Source organism: Chiloscyllium punctatum, chromosome 4 (assembly GCF_047496795.1).
Source record: "Chiloscyllium punctatum isolate Juve2018m chromosome 4, sChiPun1.3, whole genome shotgun sequence".
In the NCBI taxonomy this organism is placed as follows: domain Eukaryota; kingdom Metazoa; phylum Chordata; class Chondrichthyes; order Orectolobiformes; family Hemiscylliidae; genus Chiloscyllium; species Chiloscyllium punctatum.
In genome coordinates, this window is record NC_092742.1 from 90,375,135 (window position 1) to 90,395,125 (window position 19,991).

Below are 19,991 nucleotides of genomic sequence, written 5' to 3' on the forward strand. Positions count from 1 at the left end.
CCATGTACCTATCCAAATGCCGCTTAAAGGTCGCCAATGATTCTGACTCTACCACTCCCACGGGCAGCGCATTCCATGCCCCCACCACTCTCTGGGTAAAGAACCCACCCCTAACATCTCCCCTATACCTTGCACCCTTCACCTTAAATTTATGTCCCCTTGTAACACTCTGTTGTACCCGGGGAAAAAGTTTCTGACTGTCTACTCTATCTATTCCTCTGATCATCTTATAAACCATTTCTGACCTTCCTCAGAACCTTAAACACGAACACAAACTTAACTGAACAGAATTCCGATGAAGGGTCAAAAAGTGTGGCACTGGTAAAACACAGCTGGTCAGGCAGCAACCAAGGAGCAGGAGAGTCTATGTTTCAAGCCTGATCTCTTCATCTCCCAGGGTTCTGATGAAGGGTCACTGGACCCGAAACTTAATTCTGATTTCTCTCCACAGATGCTTCCAGCCTTGCTGAGCTTTTCCAGCAATTTCTGGTTTTGGTTCTGATTTCCAAATCTGCAGTTCTTTTGCATTTTATTTGGGATAGATTTTGAGTTCAAATCATTTAAGTGGGACTTGAATCCCTAAACTAGTTGACTCAGAAGTGAAAATGCTGCCCAGATGAGCCACCAATCATCAATCACTGCAGGACTCCTTTGATAACATATACTGTATATCAAAGTTGACAACAAAGTTGTAAAAAAAGGAAATTGGCAACATAGATACAAATTTGGCTGAGTGACAGAAAGCTGAGAGTCGGAGTGAAGGATGCTTGGGTCCCTTGTCCTTTGATCCTTCTTAACCTATCAAACTCAATAATTTATGATGGATGGGCAAAATCTAATTCCTTAAATCATATCCTTAGAAACATAAATCAAACTGGCTTAAATTCTATGAAAGCAAAAGACTGCAATGCTAAAAATCTGAAATAAAAACAGAAAATTCTAGAACTACTTAGCAGCTCAGGCTGTGCACAGCAAAACATATTTAACATCCCAGGTCAGTTACCTCTCATCTGTTCCTTCCAATCAGCATTTTTCATTTAACTCCTCAATCTTCACACTTTCCAGAGTAGAAGTCCACAGTCCTTGAAGCTTATTGTAATAATAGGTTGTGAGCCGATTATATATTGCTTCCTCAAAGTCTTTTCTAAGATATCTTTATCACACACCAACTGAGGAGTTTTAAATAGTTCACATTGCTTTAGATGTGATGTAACGAAGACCTTTTGGATAGGAAGGTTGAAACTTCACTTTTGTATTTAATCATGAATACATCCTGACACTATTAATTTTTCAAAAGCCTTCGAGCCCTGTCTTGAGCTTACAGAGATTACAGGATCCTATTCAGCAAACTGGAGCCCAAAACAGCAGGCATTTGACCACTTCTCCCAATAGTTATATCAATATGATCAAAAATTACTTCTTGACATCCAATAACGTTACCATTGGTGAATTTCAGTTGCGTTAACAACCTGGGGTTTCACCATAGACCATAAATTTAACTTAACAGATATCTAAATATCGTGGCTTCAGAACCAGGTCAGAGACTGAGAATTCTGTAGTGGGTAACGTATCTCCTTACTCCCCAAAGCCTGTCCACCATCTCTAAGTTACAAGTCAGGAGTGTGATGGAAAGCTCATCATCCAGCTGGTGGGTGCAGCTCCAATGATACTCAAGAAATTTGACTTCATCTCGCTCAAAGTAGTGGCTTGAGTGATACCTCATTTACCACCTTAAACATTGACTCCTTCCACCTTTGTCAGCTGTGTGTACTGTCCACAAGATGGACTGCAGCGACTCCGCAAGACTCCTCTGACAGCACATTCCAAACGTTTGCTGACTCAGAGGACAAAGTTGGCATACGCATGAAAACATCACCAACTCCATGTCTGCTCCAAATCACAGAACATCCCATTTAAGGGAAAGTGGTAGGATAGTGCTATTGTCAGTTGTTTAGTAATCAAGAGACTGCAGTTAATGCTCAGAGACAAGGGTTTAAATGGCATCTGGTAAAATTTAAACTCTATTAATGAATAATCTGGATATAAAGCTGGTCGCACTGATAATGATCATGGACAGCATCTTCCAGAACTCCTTGGAGCTTTTAGAAGGGCAGGTGGGGGAACCTAATTGGCCAGGAGGCAATAATTCAGCTCCCGATGGTGGATTAAAATTTTGATATTAAATTCTCAGCTTTTTACTTTTCATTAGCATTCCATGACTACACTTTAGCACCCCAGTCCATGAGAATTTGTTCACAGGCAATCTTGTTTGGTTATGAACAGTAAACATGTGTGTACACAAACCAGATGTATACATGTATGTGGCAGGCTAGAGTTCTTCCTCCAAGCTGTAGTGGAGACAGACTTCTTCATAAACCTGGCTCCTTCCATAACCTACAGAATCCCTACAGTGTGGAAACAGGCTCTTCAGCCCAACAAGTGCACACTGACTCTCCAAAAAGTATCCCATCCAAACCCATTCCTCTACCCTATTACTCTAAATTTACCCCTGACTAATGCACCTAACCAACACATCCCTGGACATAATGGACAATTTAGCATGGCCAATTCACCAAACCTGCACATCTTTGCATTGTGGGAGGAAACTGGAGCACCCAGAGTAAAGCCACACAGACATGGGGAGAACTTACAAACTCCGCACAGACAGTCCCCCGAGACTGGAATCAAACCCGGGTCCCTGGCACTGTGAGGAAGCAGTGCTAACCTCTGAGCCACCATGCCACCCCAATAAACCCAGATTCCCTGACCGGGAATCAAACGCCAGTCGCGGTGGTGAAAGCGCTGAATCCTAACCACTAAACCACCAGGGATAACCATATAATTTCTTTGCGCAAACACTGTGCAATGGCTCACTGAGTCAAACAGTTAATGTGAAGTCTTGGTCATATGCCATGTTGCTCATCGTAGTTAAGTGTTTAAAGCCTGACCAAGTCAACAAACTTGCCAAAGAAACACTGGCTGCTGCCAACAAACCCGACCAGAGCAAGTAAGTGGGGATTAATTCAGAAAGGATTTTAGTCAAAAGGGAGGTTAACTCAAGAAGTTTAGCTAAAGGAATGGTGGGGAATGGAATTTATTAAAGGGTGCAATTGTCTGGAGGAATCCTAGGGAAAGGGGGGAAGAAACTGGGATCCAGAGAGTCATGGTGATAGGGATCAGAAGGAAGGGGGGGGAGCTGCATTTTTCGAGTGTGGGCAATAATGGGGCAATTAGATGTACTAGGAAAGGAATAAGAATGGAAAACACCAATGCATTCCAGATATTTCTTCATATATTGGTACTTCCATGCCAATGTTTGAACAACTTAAATGAGCAGCTGTACTTGCATTGCTGAGGTTAAAGAGGAGGAGGAGAAGAAGAATAGTCAGTGCCAACAGAACAAGATTCATAGTCATACAGTCATAGAGATGTACAACATGGAAACAGACCCTTCAGTCCAACTCATCCATGCCAATCAATATCCAAAATTAATCTAGTCTCATTTGTCAGCATTTGGCCCATATCCCTCTTTTCCCTTCTTTCTCATGTACCCATCCAGATGCCTTTAAATGTTGAAATTGTGCTAGTCTCCATCACTTCATTTGGCATCTCATTCCATACATGCATCACCCACTGCAATAAAAAAAATTGCCTCTCAGGATGTTTGATATTTCTTTAAATGCATGCAGTGGAATAGAAGGCTCCAATAATGTTGCGGTTAATTTGAGTGTACTAATGCTGTGCTGCTACTAACATTGTGAATGCAGGTTACTGCATTGTTGCTGAGTTTAATGTGAATACAATCTATTGTAGTCCTGTTATCAGGATGAGTGCAAGTTACTGCATTGCTGCTGAGTTCTATATGCAGATTGCTACAGTGCTGCTGAGATAAGGAGTTATTGCATTTTAGTAGGATCAGAATGTTTGCTGAATATGGTAATGCTGCTGGGGTCAACGTGATGAAGATAACTCAGTGTAAATTCAGATTAGTTCTAAACTGCAGGGATCAGTGTGAATGTAATTAATTACAGCACTGCTGGCATCAAACTGCAGTGCTCCTACGTTCTGTGTGACTGCAGACAATGGCCTGTATTAAACTGAATCTGGATGATTGCAATGCTGCTAGATCAGTGTGCGTATGGTAATCTGCAGTGCTCAAATATTCACTGTGATTATTGCAATACTATTGGGATTAGATTAAATCCAGATGACTGCAGTGCTGCTGAGATTGGTGACCGAGCAGATTACGGCAAAATTGCTGGCAACTGTGCAGTTGGAGATTACAGCATTATTGTAGGGATCACAGTGAATACAGAATACTGCAACTTTGCACGGATCATGAGCATGAGCGCAGATTACTCCAGTGGAGTGGATTTCTACAGTAAGGGGACACAATTTCACAATCATGGGAAAATTATTTAGGACTAAGATGAGGAAAATATTTTTACTCAGAAGATGGTAAACATTTGGAATTCTCTACCCTGAGGGTTATGGGAGCTCAGTCATTGAGGATGTTTTCAATCAAGAGTGGCAGATTTCTAAATTCAAATGACATCCTGGGATGTGGGATAGTGTGGGAATATGATATGGAACTGGATGATTAGCCATGATCACATTGAATAACAGCTGTCGTGATGGGCTGAGTGGCTTACTCCTATTCCTATGATCCCAGTTGTAATCTATATTTACACTGATCCCAGCTAAACTACAGGAATTTGCATTAACAGTAATCCCAGCAAAATGAAATAATCTGCCCTCATGCTAATCCCAGCATCAATGTATTAATCTGCATTTATTCAGAGTCCAGCAGCAATGCAATGATCTGCAAACACTCTGATCCTAGCAGCAATGCAGTAATCTGCACCCAATCTGAGAATAGGAATAATGGGCCTTTCTTGCATTGACCAACTGTTACTAGTGGGATACTGAGAGGGTCAGTATTTGCACTTCACTTTTCAGAATATATCAATGTTTTGGATTTGGGGTACAAATAAAGTTTTTCCAAGTTTGCAGAGGACATAAAATTAGATGGATATGTGTACTATGAACAGAGGACATAAAATTAGATGGATATGTGTACTATGAAGAAGGTGAAAAGCAGCTTTAAGAAGGCTTAGACAAACTTAGTAATTGTGCAAAAACCTGGTGGATGATATATGATGTGGAAAAAAAAGAGGTCATTCTCTTCATTAGGAAGAACAAATGTACAGAGTATTTTTGAAATGGCAACAGTTTAGAAAGTGCAAATGTGCTAAAGGACCTGAGTGTCCTTAATAACAGATTACTGAAGGCTAACACGCATGTCCAGCAGGCAATTAGGATGGTTAATGCTATATTGGCTTTATCACAAGAGAATTTGATGACAGGAGCAGTGAAGTCTTCCACAACTGTATAGAAGCTTGGTTATACTGCACCCAGAGTGCTGTGTGCAGTTTTGTTTCTGTTTTCTGAAGAAGAATATTCTTGTTCTTGAAGGAGTACAAATGTTCACCAGATTGGTTCCTGGGATAGCAGATCTGACCTTTGAAGAGAGATTGGGCAAAAATGGGCTGATATTCTCAAGAATTACAAATAATGAAAAGTGATCTCATTGAAACCAACAAAATACTTAACAGATGGGGTAGATGCAAATTACTGCAGTGTTCCAGTGTTTGGTATGAGTGCAGATTTTGGTGCTGCTTGGATTAGTGTGAGTGTAGATTATTAGACTACTGCTAGAATCAGTAAAACGTTATTCCAGTGTTGCTGAGATCAGACTGAGTGCAGGTTCCTACGGTGCAAAATCAGATTGAGTGCAGGTTAGTGCAAGTGTTGCTGCTATCATTGTTAGTCCAAATTTCTGCAGTGCTGCTGAGATCGGAATTAATGCAAATTACTGCAGAATGGTTGATGTCAGTGTGAGTGTAGACTATTGCATTTTTGCTGGGATCAGAATGAGGTAGACAAGCAGGAGGCTGGAATAACACAGCAAGCCAGGCAGCATCAGGAGGTGGAGAAGTTGATGTTTTGGGTGAAACCCTTCTTCAGGACTGGGGGTGGATGTAAGGGGAGTGCAGATAAAGCGGAGGGTGAGGAAAGGTTTTGGGTGGAGAGGTAGGGATAGGTGAACACAGGTAGAGGGTATGATGAGAGGAATGAACCCAGTTGGTAACTGGAAGGAAGGATCAAACAGAAGAATGGAAGAGGCTGGAAAGGGAGTCGGGAGATGGGAGGGGAGGTTATTTGAAATTGGAGAACTCAGTGTTGAGTCCTCCAGGCTGTAGGCTGCCCAGACCGAAGATGAAATGTTGTTCCTCCAATTTGTGTTCTGATTTGCCGTGACAATGGATGAGCCAAGGATGGTCATGTCGGAAAGGGAGTGGGAAGGGGAATTGAAATGGGTGGTGACTGGCAGGTCAGATCATTCCTCTGCAGGCCCGGCTGGATCAGGCTATTACACTACTCCAGGGATTAATGTGAATTCAGTTTACTGCAATACTGCCAGGAGCATTGTAATACTCCTTGCTCCTCAGCTGTTTTTCTTCATTAATGGTATCAAAACATTTCATTCTGACAACCTTACTCAATTTTCTTTTACTCTTTCTTCGATATGGTACACATACCCTTTCTCTTTCCAATCTTCTTTGGGTCACCTTCACTCTTCTTTCTCCATTTTCATTACTTCCACATTCTTATTTCTGATCTCCATCCTCCTCATCTTTAATTGCCCCTTTCATTTCCCATGCTCTTCACCACTTCAGTCTCTCAATTCCCAATCACACCTTTACTCCCAAACACAGCTTCAATATGCTCCAGTTCATATTCTTTGCCTCTCCTTTTTTACTCTGAGCTATTTTCCCCTTTTCTCTGTGCTTTCTACACTTGTCTCCTTCTCCTCTGTGCTCTCTTACATTCTCCTTATCCTTTCTTTCCTCACTTCCTTTGCTCTCTGTTCTTTGCTTCTTTCCTCTAAACCCCAGCTCAACCTGTACAGATTTTCTTCACTCCTCTGGGTTCCATATGCCCTCTACTTTGTCTTCCTGTTCTTTCCCCTTCTATCTTCTTTCCCTCTTTTATTTCCCTTTTCCTAACCCCCTATCCTTCAGACTTATTCACTCACCCTCTCATTTGTCTACGTTTCCTCTTCCTTCCCTCAGACTTCTCCAAACATTCTTTATTCATAAAACTTCAAAAATTACATTAAACAACTGTTCAAAGTTGACATTACATAAAGGGCAAACCAAACACTTTTCTTCTAATACGATATATTACTCATTATATTTACAATTACAGTTGATATTTATAAGATTTATTACAGTTCAGACATACAGCCCAGGAGATTTATCCAATTTCGAGTCTCTTAGCATATTATGGCTGAAAGGCTTTAGACAGTGACCTTTCCCCATTTCATCTGTGTGGTGGCTGCCCTAAGTTTGAATGTGTCCCTCAGCACATAGTCCTGGATGTTGGAACCTGCCTGTCTGCAACTCTTGATCAGGGACAATTCTCGCACTGAAAGACCAACAGGTTTGCAGCAGATCAAAGGGGGGCTTTCAATGTGTCGATGGTCCTCCCTAGCAGTTGTTGTTTCTCTTGGTCTGCATCCCTGGGAACAGCCATGAGAACAGAGTTACAGAGCTGCTCAAGGTGAACTTCAATAAGAAATCACCATGCCTTTTCCAGAACTTATTTGCAAAGGTGAATTCAACAAGTAGGTGGATGAGGATCACTTCCCCACCCTAGCAGGCTCAATGGGAGTCCGCAAAGTGGGTGAAGCACTAGCGTGTACAAAGGATCAGGTCAATGGTGAGAGACTTTTTTTTTCAAAATTCATTCATGGATTGTCGGCATCAGTAGCTGGACCGTTTATTGCCCATTCCTAGTTGCCCTTGAGAAGGTGGCGATGACCTGCTTTCTTGAACTGCTGCAGTCCATGTGCTGTTGGTAGATCCACAATGCCCTTAGGGACAGAATTCCAAGATTTTGACTTTGCAACACTGAAAGAACAATGATGTATTTCCAAGTCAGGATGGTGAGTGGCTTGGAAATGAACTCACAGGGGGTGGTATTCCCGTGTATCTGCTGTCCTTGTCTTTCTAAGTGAAAGTGATTTTGGGTTTCACTAAAGAGCCTTGGGTGAATTTGTGCAGTGCAACTTGCCGATGGTATATATTATTCTACTGAGCTTTGTTGGTGGATGGAGTGAATGTTCTGTAGATGTGGTGCTAATCAAGTTGGCTGCTTGGATAATGTCAAGTGTCTTGAGTGTTGTTGGAACTGCACACATCCAGGCCAATGGGGAATATTCCATCACAATCCTGATATCTGCCTTGTAGATGATGGACAGGGGAGTCAGGAAATCACATACTCACAAAATAATTCCTGTCCTCTGACTTGCTCTTGTAGGCACTATTTATATCACTAGTTCAGTTAGTTTGTGGTCAATGGTGACCCAAAGGATATTGAATATGGGGTGTTCAGTAATGGGAATGTTATTGAATGTCAAAGGGCCATGACTAGATTCTCTCCTGCTGGATATGGTCATTGCCTGGCACATATGGATACAAATATTACCCGTTACTTATCAGCCCAAATGTGGACCTTTTCCATATCTTGTTGCATTTGAACATAGAATCCCTTCAGTATGGAAACAAGTCATTCACTCCAACAAGTCCACACTGACCCTTCAAAGAGTAACCCACCCAGACCCATTCCCCTACCCTATTACTCTACATTTACTCCTGACTAATGCATCTAACCTACACATCCCTGAACATTATGGGCAATTTAGCTTGGACAATTCACCTAACATGAACTGTTTCAATATCGAAGGAGCTACAAAGGGTGCTGAACATTGTGTAATCATTGGCGAACATCCCCATTTCTGACCTTATTTTGGAAGGAAGATGATTGGAGGAACTCCTGCAGAGAATGTTCTGGAGTTGTGATGACTGACCTCCAACAATCACAACCATTGTCCTTGCACCGGATATAAATCTAACTGGTGGAGAATCTTTCCCCTGATTTCCATTAACTTCAGTTTTGCTAAAGCTCCTTGATTCCACACACAATCGAATGCTGCTTTGATATCAAGGGCAGTTACTCTCACTTCACCTCTGGAATTCAGCTCTTTTGCCCATGTTTGAATCAAGGCTGTAATGAGGTCAGGCGGTGAGTAGTCCTGGAAGAACCCAAACTGGGTGTCACTGAGCAGGTTATTGCTGAGCAGGTGCTGCTTGCTAGCACTGTTGATGACACCTCCATCATTTTACTGATGATCAAGAGTATGCAGATGGGTGGTAATTGACTGGGTTGGATTTGTCCTGCTTTTAGCATACAAGAATACTTGGGTAATTTTCCATGCTATCGGGTAGGTGTACTGGAACAGCTAGGCTAGGGGAGCAACAAGTTCTGGAGCACATATCTTCACTACCATTACTGGAATTTTGACAGGGCCTGTTGCCTTTGGAGTATCCAGTACCTTCAAATGTTTCTTGATATCACATGGAGTGAATCAAATTGGCTAAGGACTGGCAGTTTTGATGCTTGGGACCCCCAAAGGAGGCTGAGATGAATCATGCTTTTGGTACTTCTGGCTGAAAATTAGTTCAAACATTTCAGCCTTTTTTTTGCACAGATGTGCTGGGCTTCCCCCATCAATGAGGATGGTGATATTTGTGGAGCCTGTTCCTCCAGTGAGTTATTTAATTGTTCACCATCACACAACTGGTGTGACTGACTGCAGAGCTTAGACTTGATCTTTTGGCTGTGGAAATGCTTAGCTCTATCACTGAGAGTCATAGAATCATAGAAATGCAGAGCATGGAAACAGACCCTTCGGTCCAGCTTGTCCCTGCCAACCAGCAATCCTAAATTAATGTAGTCCCATTTGCCAGTATTTGGCACATATCCCTCTAAACCCTTCCTATTCATATATCCATTCAGATATCTTTTAAGTGTTGTAATCATATCACCCTCCACCACTTCCTCTGTCGGCTCATTCCATTCACACACCACCCTCTCCGTGGAAAAGGTGCCCTTAGTTCCCTTTCAAATCTTTCCCCTCTCAACCTAAACCTATGCTCTCTAGTTTTGGACTCCTACCCCTTCACCCTCCAGGAAAAGACCCTGTTTAGTTAAGGGTAGCATGGTGGCTCAGTGGATAGCACTGCTGCATCACAGCGCCATGGACCCGTGTTCGATTCCAGCCTCAGGGGTGTTTGCGTGGGTTTCTTTTGGGTGCTCTGGTTTCTTCCCACAATCCAAAAATGTACAGGTTAAATGAATTGGCCATGCAAAATTGCCCATAGTGTTCAGGAATGTGTGGGTTAGGCGCATTAGATAGAGGTAAATGTTCAGTAATAGGGTAGAGGAATGGGTCTGAGTGAGTTACTCTTGGGAGGTCAGTGTGAACTCATTGGGCTGAATGGCCTGTTTCCACACTGTAGGGATTCTATAATTTAACCTATCCAGGCCCCTCATGATTTTGCAAACTTCTATAAGTTTGCCTCATACTCCAACACTCCAGGGTAAATATCCCCAGCCTATTCAGCCTCTCCCTTTAGTTCAAACCCTCCAACCTTGGCAACATTCCTGTAAATCTTTTCTGAACCCTTTCATGTTTCACAATATCCTTCCCATAGGAGGGAGACCATTATGCTGTTTAGTGCACAAGTAGTACTGTTTGCTAGCATCACAGGATGGAACCTCAGTTTTAGACATGTTTGATGCTGCTCCTAGCGTACTCTCCTACACTGTTCATTGATTCTTCTCATCAGCAGTCCCCCTACATCTTGGTTTTCATTGCTACATCCAAAGGTGTTGATCTTCATTAACCTTTCCACAAGGGACAGTTGGTACAGCATTCACAGAATCCCTACAGTGTGAATGCAGACCATTCAGACCATCGAGTCCACAAAGACCATCCAAAAAGCATCCCACCCAGACCCAACCCCTACCAAATTCCTGTAACCCTACACTTCCCATGGCTAATCCATCTAATCAACACATCCCTGGACACTAAAGGACCATTTAGCATGTCCAATCCTAACCTGCATATGTTTAGATTGTAGGAGCACTCAGTGGAAACCCATGCAGACACAGAGAGAATGTGCAGACACCACACAGACAATCACCCGAGGCTGGACTCGAACCTGGGGGCCTGGCACCGTGAGGTAGCAGTGCTAACCACTGAGCCATCATGCCACCCATTCCATTCACTTCCTTGTGCCACAGCAACCCAACCTTTGGAATCCTGGAAACAGGTATAACCTCAGTGTGTGGTTACTTTTGGGGGCGAGGGTGGGGTTCCACACATAACTTGATGCAGCCACATACATTGTTGCCCTGTCAGCTACCTTGCATCCCCAATCTTCCTTCCTCTGGGGCTGTGTGTGTATATGTGTCTGTGCTCCCTCAGTCTCCATCGGTACGACTCTGACTGAACCGCTTGCAGGTGCTGTGTGTGTGTGTGTTTTTAGGAGGAGGAGAGACGGGGAGGGGAGGAGCTGGGCACATCCCAACGCAGTAAGGCTGGAAGGAAGGAGAAAGGAGCCTATGCATGAGGGAGGAGGAGGGTAGACCCTGAATACCAAATAGACTTCTGGAGCAGCAGTAACCTTCGAAGGAACCTTGGAGCATCCTGGGGAATCCCAGTCCACTCTCCCCTTGCAGGCCAGCACCATGCGGCTGAGAAGCGTCTCGGGGCTCCGTGCTGTCAGTGAGGAGGTGGTGGAAGCGGCGGCGGGAGAACCAGCTCTCGTCCGCCAGGGCTGGCTCTGAACCGAGCGCAGATGCAGCCGCAGAGGACTGCAGCTAACGGCAGCCCGGGCCAGGACGATGGATGGGCGGAGGTTCGGGAGGAGGTGAGCCCGGAGCGTGGGGAGTTGTTGTTTGAAGGGTTTGGGGGTGTGGGCTTGGTGGGTTGGTTGGGGTGTTGCAAATATATAGGTTTCATGTTTTTTTTTGAAAGCATCCTGTTGAAGATGTGACCCAGCCCAGACAGCGCAGAGAGAAATGGGAGTATTCTGCACATCATGAGCGCAGGGGTCTGCAGACTGGGGGTTGCAAGCCGGACTGTTTATTTCTGTTCATGGTGAGGTCGTTTGTCAAGTTTTCACCTTGTGTTTCGGCTGAAGCTCTGGGGAAGAGGGGAGGGACTTCGAATGAGCGAGATATGTGCTTGCAATTGCAAGGGTGATGAGCTGTCTGTCAGCAGACAGAGAGAGAGAGAGAGAAAACCCCAGATAAAGAGGGAGAGAATGCGAGAGAGAGAGAGAGAGAGAGGTGATTGCAGAAACACAGAGTGGTAGGTAAACCTAGATACAGTGACAGGAATCTTGTTAGACTGACCGTGAGGCAGAATGGGGGTACAGACAGTTTCCATGGCATCTGAATTCATGCTTTGGGAGTGGAAGTATCCGAACAGAGAGAGGGAGACAAGCACCTGGGGAATGAGACACAGGTAGACATAGATATATATATAGAGAGAGAGAGAGAGAGAGACGCCAACGCAGCCAGGGAGCAGCGAGGGAAAACAGGTGGGAAAACATTGAGATTCTCAGCGCGGGAGAAGCGATCAGGAAGGAGACGGGGTGGCAGAGACATGGCGAAGCAGAGAGAAACAGAGACAGAGCGTTAAGGTGTATGTTGGGGAAGCAGGGTAGAGAAAGAGTAACCTGGCCGTTTTCCTATCAGCCAGACTCCAGCAACCCCGCCCCTCATTTTTGCCTCAGTTCCACGGTTTGGGGACTGTCAAAGGGCTCACGGTCGCTCACCTCACCGGCAGCACCAGAGGAAGCTGTTGTGGAAGGGATCCTGGTTTAAAATCCCTCATTGCCACTCAAGAGCGTTGTGGGGCACCATCCCCAGGTGTTATTGGTGACTTCTGTCTGTGTCTGTGTGAGAGATAGAGAGAGTCACGAACCGAGCGCACTCAGTTGACTGTGTGTCCTCATATTGCGGTGTTCTCGCTGCAGTTTAATGCAGGGTCTCTGATGAGAACTAGTGAAGCGTTTAAGAGCCTGGATCTGCTGTCTGGCACCACCAGATGCTTCCATTTTAGCGCACCTCGAATCGATTAACCCTCCCATCAAGCGTATGTGCCTGGAATTTAATTCCTAGAGGTGGAAAGGCTATACCATCAGGGAAGATGTCCCTTGGTGATGAGAGTGTAGTTTATTGCAAGATGTCTACTGATTATACCCAGTCTATCTCGGTCCCCGTAATGACATTACAGGATGGGTCACTAGACCCGAAACGTTAACTCTGATTTCTCTCCACAGATGCTGCCAGACCTGTTGAGCTTTTCCAGCAAGGTCTGTTTTAGTTTCTCATACCCAGTCTACCTGGGACTGTGTACTGATATTATACCCAGAGCAATTTATGGTTTTGTTAAGAGGACATCATATCTGATCAACTCTATTGAATTTTTTGAAGACATAATCAGGCGTTAAGATACAGGTAATGTATTTGATGTAGTCTAGTTGGACTGCAAGGCCTTTGTTAAGTTCCTGTTAGGAGACTGATAGCCAGGTAAGAGGCCACAGGATCGAAGGAAATTTGTCAAATTGGATCCAGATTTGGTTGAGTGGGCAGGAAGCAGAGAATGGGGGTCAAGGATGGTTTTTGTGACTGGAATCCTGCATCTAGTTAGGTCCCACAGTTATCAGTATTGGGGCCCTTGCTGTTTGAAGCATATATAAATAGCTTAAAACTGAATCTATGAGAGCTGATCTGTAAGTTAGTGGATGCTACGGAAATTAGTGGGATGGTAAATAGTGAGGAGGATAGCCTTAAATTACAGGAGGATAAGATGGGCTGGCCAGGTTCATCAGTAGCAAATAGAATTCAATCTGGATAAGTGTGAAGTGGTGCACTTGGGCATCATAAACAAGACAATATATGAAGAATGGTAAGACCAAGAATCAGAGGGACCTTGCTGCACATGTCCACCAGTCCCTTAAGGTATCAGGACAGATGGATAAAATGGTTAAGAAGGCATATTTGCTTTCATTAGCTGGGTCAGAGAGATTAAGAGCAGGGAGGTTATGCTGGAACTGTATAAAAGATTGGTTAGGCCACAGCTAGACTATTGTGTGCAGTTGTGGAATCCACATTATAGGAGGGATGTGATTGCACTGGAGAGGTATGAAGGAGATTTACCAGACCTTGCCTGCGCTGGAGAAGTTTAGTTGTGAAGAGAGGTTGGAGTGTCTGAAGTTGTTATCCTCAGAGTAGGGGAGACTGAGGGGAGATATGATTGAGATGTATAAAATTATGAGGGGCATAGACAGGATAGATGGGAATAAACTTCCACCCCTAGTAGAGGGATCAATGATCGGGGTATAGACTTAAGGGAAGGGGCAGGAAGGTTAGAGGGGATGTCAGGAAGAATCTCTTTTTTCACTCAGAGGGTGGTGGGAATCTGGAACTCACTGCCTATAAGTATGGTAGAGGTAGGCACCCTAATAGCATTTGAGAAGTATTTAGATGTACATTTGCAAGACCAAGGCATACAAGGCGATGGGTCAAGTGCTAGAAAATGAGGATAGAATAGTTCAATGTTCCAGATATTTTACCTTGGTGTAAGTTTCATTAGTCGTCGTGTGTGATTTGAAACCATTGTTCCCAGAGAATTATTCTGAACTTAATATTTTCACTGTGCCATCACTTCCCTGATTCCTTCATTGCTTATTTAATGCCTTTATTTAGAAACCCACACAGTCCCAGAGCCTGATCAACTTGCCCTGGCACTTTCAAGGATTTATCTTCGTTCTTGCTGCAAAACAGTACTAATCAGTGATTAATCACTTCTGCACACTGTTTCTCACTAATAATAATTTCACACGTAACAGCATTAAACTGAACCTGGCATATGCCTGCTCATTCTATCAGTCTTTCTCTGCCATCCTTGGATCTCCTACTTTCCTGCTTTCTATATGGTTACTATATGGTTAAGTTTTATATTGTCCACAAATTTTACAATTGTATTTCCTGTGCCCAAGTTCAGGATAAATTTATTAAAAAGAAACAATGATTATATTATCCACCCCAATGAGAGTTGATTGCATGCTCCTATCCAGTCAGAAAAATATCCATCCATCAATCTTGTCTGCCTCTTAGCCAGTTAGATATGCAACTGATACTGTCCCTTCAGTCCTATGTGATTTACAAATAAATCAATTATGTGGTATTTTATCAAATGCATTCAGAAGTCTATATTTGCCAACATCTCTCGCACTATCTTCATCAGCCCTTACAATTATTTAATAGGAAACTGTACTCACGATCTGGGATTGCACTCATTATATGGATTCTACGTAGTATCTGGAAATGTATCTGATACCTGCTCAATGTCTGGAATTCTTCCCAATACTGTTATCTGGAATTTCACTCACTTTCTGGAATTTTGCCTCTTTCATGTTCTATTGGAACATGTGTTGCCTATTTCATGTTGACCTATACTGCATTGCAGCCTTGTAGCTCTGAATTATGAAGTGGTACAGAGAGAAGGAAGCCATTTGGTCAATCATGCATGAGTCATTTCTCTTGTATAACTCTTCTGTTCAATTCCTTATAAATTAGCAATTTGTTCTCTTTGCCTATTTGTCCAATTTCCTTTCAAAAATTATTATTGAATCTACTGCCAACAAGCTTTCAGGCAATGCAATATTTTCTCACATTGCAACTGAATATATAACTGTCACTTCAGCTCTGTGCCCTCTAGTTGACAACCTTCCTTCCATTCTTAACATTTTCTCCTTATTTACTTCACCAAAACTATCCATGATATGAACATCTGTGTCAAACTTCTGTGCTCTGGGGAAAACAGCCCAATTTCTCTATATAAGTGAAGTCCTCATGCCTGACACCATTCTAGCAAATCTCTTCTCCACTTTTCCCAAAACCTTGATGACCTTTCAAAAGTATGGTGCCAGAATTGGGTACAATACTCCAACCTAAGCAGCATCTATAAAGGTTTGCATTGCTTTCTGGTTTGTGGATTCTCTCCCTCTATTAATAAAACCAATAATCCCAAATGCCTTTTAGGCAACCTTCTCAACTTGCCCTGTCATCTTCATGGATTTGTGTGGATACAGCCCCAGGTCCCTGTTTTGTTGCACTTTTTTAAAAATTGCCCCATTTAGTTTATATTTCCTTTCCTCATTCTTTCTACCAAAATCTATCACTTCATATTTCTGAATTAATCATAGAATCTCTATAGTGTAGAGATTCGGCTCATCAAGTCCACATTGACCCTCCAAACAGCATCCCACCTCCTAACCGAACATTTGCCATGGCTAATCCACCTAACCTATACGTCCCTAGACACTATGGGCAATTTAGTAAGGCCAATTCACCTAACCTGCACATCTTTGGACTGTGGGAGAAAACTCATGCAGACACAGGGAGAATGTGAAAACTCCTCACAGACAATCCCATGAGGCTTGAATCGAACCCGGGTCCCTGATACTAATGAGGCAGTAGTGCTAACCACTGAATCACTGTGCCATCCTTAAAAATTCCACCTGCCATGTGCTGCCCAATTCATGAGTCTGTTTATGACCTTATACAGTCTCCCAAATCTTTGGCACATTTTTCAATTTATTTTCAGCCCCAGACTTGAAAATCATGTCCTGTATACTCCAGTCCAGTTTTTTAACGTGGTATATCAAAAAGAGCAATGATCTGACACCAAGCACTGCAAACCTCCCTGCAGTATAAAGACTAACGGCATTACTCTCTAATTTCTGTCCCTCAACCAATTTTATGTTCATATGTCTATTGTTTCTTTAGTCCCATGTGTTTTAATTTTTCTAATAAGTCAATGTTCTGATATTTTGACAAATGCCTTTGAAACTCTAAGTGCATATTATCAGCTGTATGACCCTCATCAGCTTTCTTCCATGATTTCATTGAAAAATTCAATCAATAGTCATGCACCATTTAACTTAAATCTATGCTGACATTCATTTATGAGCCATATTTTTTTTCAATTCCTAATTAATTTTGTGCCATATTATTGTCACGAAACATTTCCCCACCACCAGAATCTAAACTAACTTGCAATTGCTGCTCTCTCTTCCTTTTTTTAAACAGGACTCTATTGTTTGCAGTCTTGCCATCTTTTCGAACCATTCCAGTAGCTAAAGAGGACTATAAGATGGCAGTCAGTACCTCCTCAATTGCTATCCTTGCTTTCCCTTAGTAACCTACAATGCATTTCCTTCAGCCTGAGTGACTTCACTACTTTGAGATGGTCTTTTACCTACCTCCTTTTTCATTCTATGTTTATCCCATTCAGTCTTCCTACTAGCAACTCCTTTGATGTGAATTGGCAATATTTGTTCATCTAGTGAATTGAAATTTAATATACTCACTTATTACCTTAGTCCTGCCTCTGCAATAATATCGAAGTTTGCTTCCTAATCAATGACTCTTTTGTTTGGTCTATCCTTTTATTTACTGGTCCATTATGCAGAGTGATGTCAACTGTGCAGATTCGATTCCTGCTCTGGCTGAGGCTACTGTGAAGGCTCCTGTTTCTCAACATCTCCCCTTTCCTGAGGAGTGGTGACCCTCTGGTTAAACCACCACCAGTTGTCTCTCTCACTAATGAGACAGCAGCCTTGTGATTCTCAGGAGTGTGGTGACCTTACTTACTTTATATGTTTATAAAGCACTTTTGATTTTCTTTAATGGTGGCCAGCCTTTTACTCTCTCAGACATTCTTTGCCTTTCTGCATTCTGTGTTGATCTCATGTTAATTTCTAATTTTTGTCATCCAAAGAATTCTAGCTTTGGACAGCATCCATTCCCTCCATGTGTGAATATTCATTAGACATGCCATCACTTCTTTTAGAAGGTTTCCCATTGTTCATTTACTGTTCTTCCTGCCAATTTTTGATTCCAGTGGATCTGTGGCTTTCCTTCAATGAAGCACTTTCATGCTTCACTGAACACTGTCCTTTCAAATAACAATTCTAAACTTGATGGATATGATCTCTGTTTCCCAAACACTTTCCCATTGAAAGATGCTTCACTCGACCTAGTTTGTTCCTCAGAACCAGACACAGTCCTGCTTTCTTGCACGAGGTTAGAAACACAATGATCAACAAGGCTATCTTGCAAAAGTCACACAATTATTACAGGGGAGAAGGTCAACCCATTTTGTTTGTACTGGCTCTCCAAAGGAGCATCTCACTTCATGCCATTGCCCTGCTTCTTCCCTATAACATTTCATTTCATTTGTTTTCAGAAAATAAGGTAATTCCCCTTTGAAAGTCTCAACTATACTTCACTCCACCATTCATGAATCGTGACATTAACCATTCGCTCTGCGTAAAAGCTTTTTCCCACATCACTTTTGCTTCCTTTGCCAAGTACCTTAAATCAGTGTCCACTTATTCTCAATCCATTCACAAGGAGGAACAGTTTGTCCTCATCTAGCCTGCCCAGACCCTTCATGATTCTACGTGTCACTCCCAAATCTCCTTTCAGCCTTCTACAAGGAAAACACTCCCATCTTCTCCAATCTACATAACATCAGGTACTGCATAACATTTCAGAGTTTTCACCTTATTTTCATCCTCATGCTCCCAGTTTGTCTTGAAAGTCCCGTATCCCCACTATTTTATAACACTTTGTGTAATTTGATTGAATATATACTGGTCTATCTCCTCACCATTATCCAGTGATTGATATCTTCTCAATTGTCTCTTAATTCTCACTACATGGATTCTGTGTTTGACTTCACACATATATCATTCTTCTCTAATGTTCTAATCATTTATTTGATCAGTACTACCACCTTTTTTATTCTCTATCTTGCATTTCTCTTCCAGATCTCTATGCACTATACTTTCACTCAACCTGGGAGCCACATTATTGTCATGTTTGCCTAAACACATTCCCACAACCTTGGGTAATCTTCCCTGGAAGACACTGCTTCCAGCTGCCATTCACCTAAAAAAGATTGTTCCTGCCTCAAAATTAATCTTAATGTCAAAGGAGATAAGCTGAAGAGGTTCAGAAGAGATTATTTGGAATGTTGCCGAATAAGGAAGGTTTGAGATATAAAGAAAGGCTGAATAGATTGGGACTTTTTTCACTGGAGCATAGATAGTTGAGGTGACCTTATTGAGGTTTATAAAATCTGGTGAAATATAGATAGGGTTAATGGCAGGTGTCTTCTCTAGAAATGGGGATATCAAAACCAGAAGGCACATTTTTAAGATGCGAGGAGAGAGATTTAAAAAAGACATAAGGGGCACATTTTTTACATAAAGGGTGGTTCACATGTGTAATGAACTTCCTGAGGAAGTGGTGGATGTGGGTACAATTATATGGTTTAAAAGACATTTGCATAAATACATGAATAGAAAAGATTTGGAGGGATACTAGCCAGGACAGTTAGGTGGGACTAGTTAGTTTGGGATTATTTTCAACATGGATTGGTTGGACTGATGGATCTGCTTCCATGCTGTATGACTCAATGCCCTTACTTTCCTTGCTACCATTTCTCCAGTGAGTGTTAACATCTTTAATCCCAGCATTTCTGATTTCACCAATTTATGACACTAGGAATAATCCAGATATGACCACCTTGAAGCGAACCGCTATAATACTCCCTTGAACTCCTGACTCCTTCCTGTAGGACTTCAAACTACTTCTTCCCATGTCAAAGGATCCAACATAAACCATGATTTATGGCTATTGGTCTTCATGCAACAGACTGTCCTGTAATTGATGAATAACACTCTTTATCCTGACACCATGGAGGTGACACCTCTACCAAGACTACAAGGATGACAATACCCTGGGGAAATGCAATTTCAAGCACTGTGAAGCAAGTCATTACAAAGGAGAGATAGAAATTACACTGACTGTTTTTCTCTCAAATCACTGTTTTCCTGCACTCCCCACTATTTGGCCACATTCACTCCTCCATTTCTTGTCTGGCCTATCTGCTCATGTTTGCCTATTCACTCCATTTTGCCAGTTTGCCTGTA

General features: G+C 42.5%; 1 protein-coding gene across 3 annotated transcripts in view; it reads left to right on the forward strand.

Annotated features, from left to right (window-relative positions):
- The first annotated feature begins 11,474 nt into the window (after positions 1-11,474).
- LOC140476521 (transmembrane protein 151B) overlaps positions 11,475-19,991 on the forward strand; it is a 108,901-nt gene continuing 100,384 nt past the window's right edge. For all 3 annotated transcript variants that reach the window (XM_072569274.1, XM_072569273.1, XM_072569272.1), the window contains exon 1: positions 11,475-11,843. In XM_072569274.1, coding sequence (XP_072425375.1) covers positions 11,772-11,843 — 72 coding nt within the window. In that variant the 5' untranslated portion in view covers positions 11,475-11,771. The remainder of the gene's footprint in view (positions 11,844-19,991) is intronic.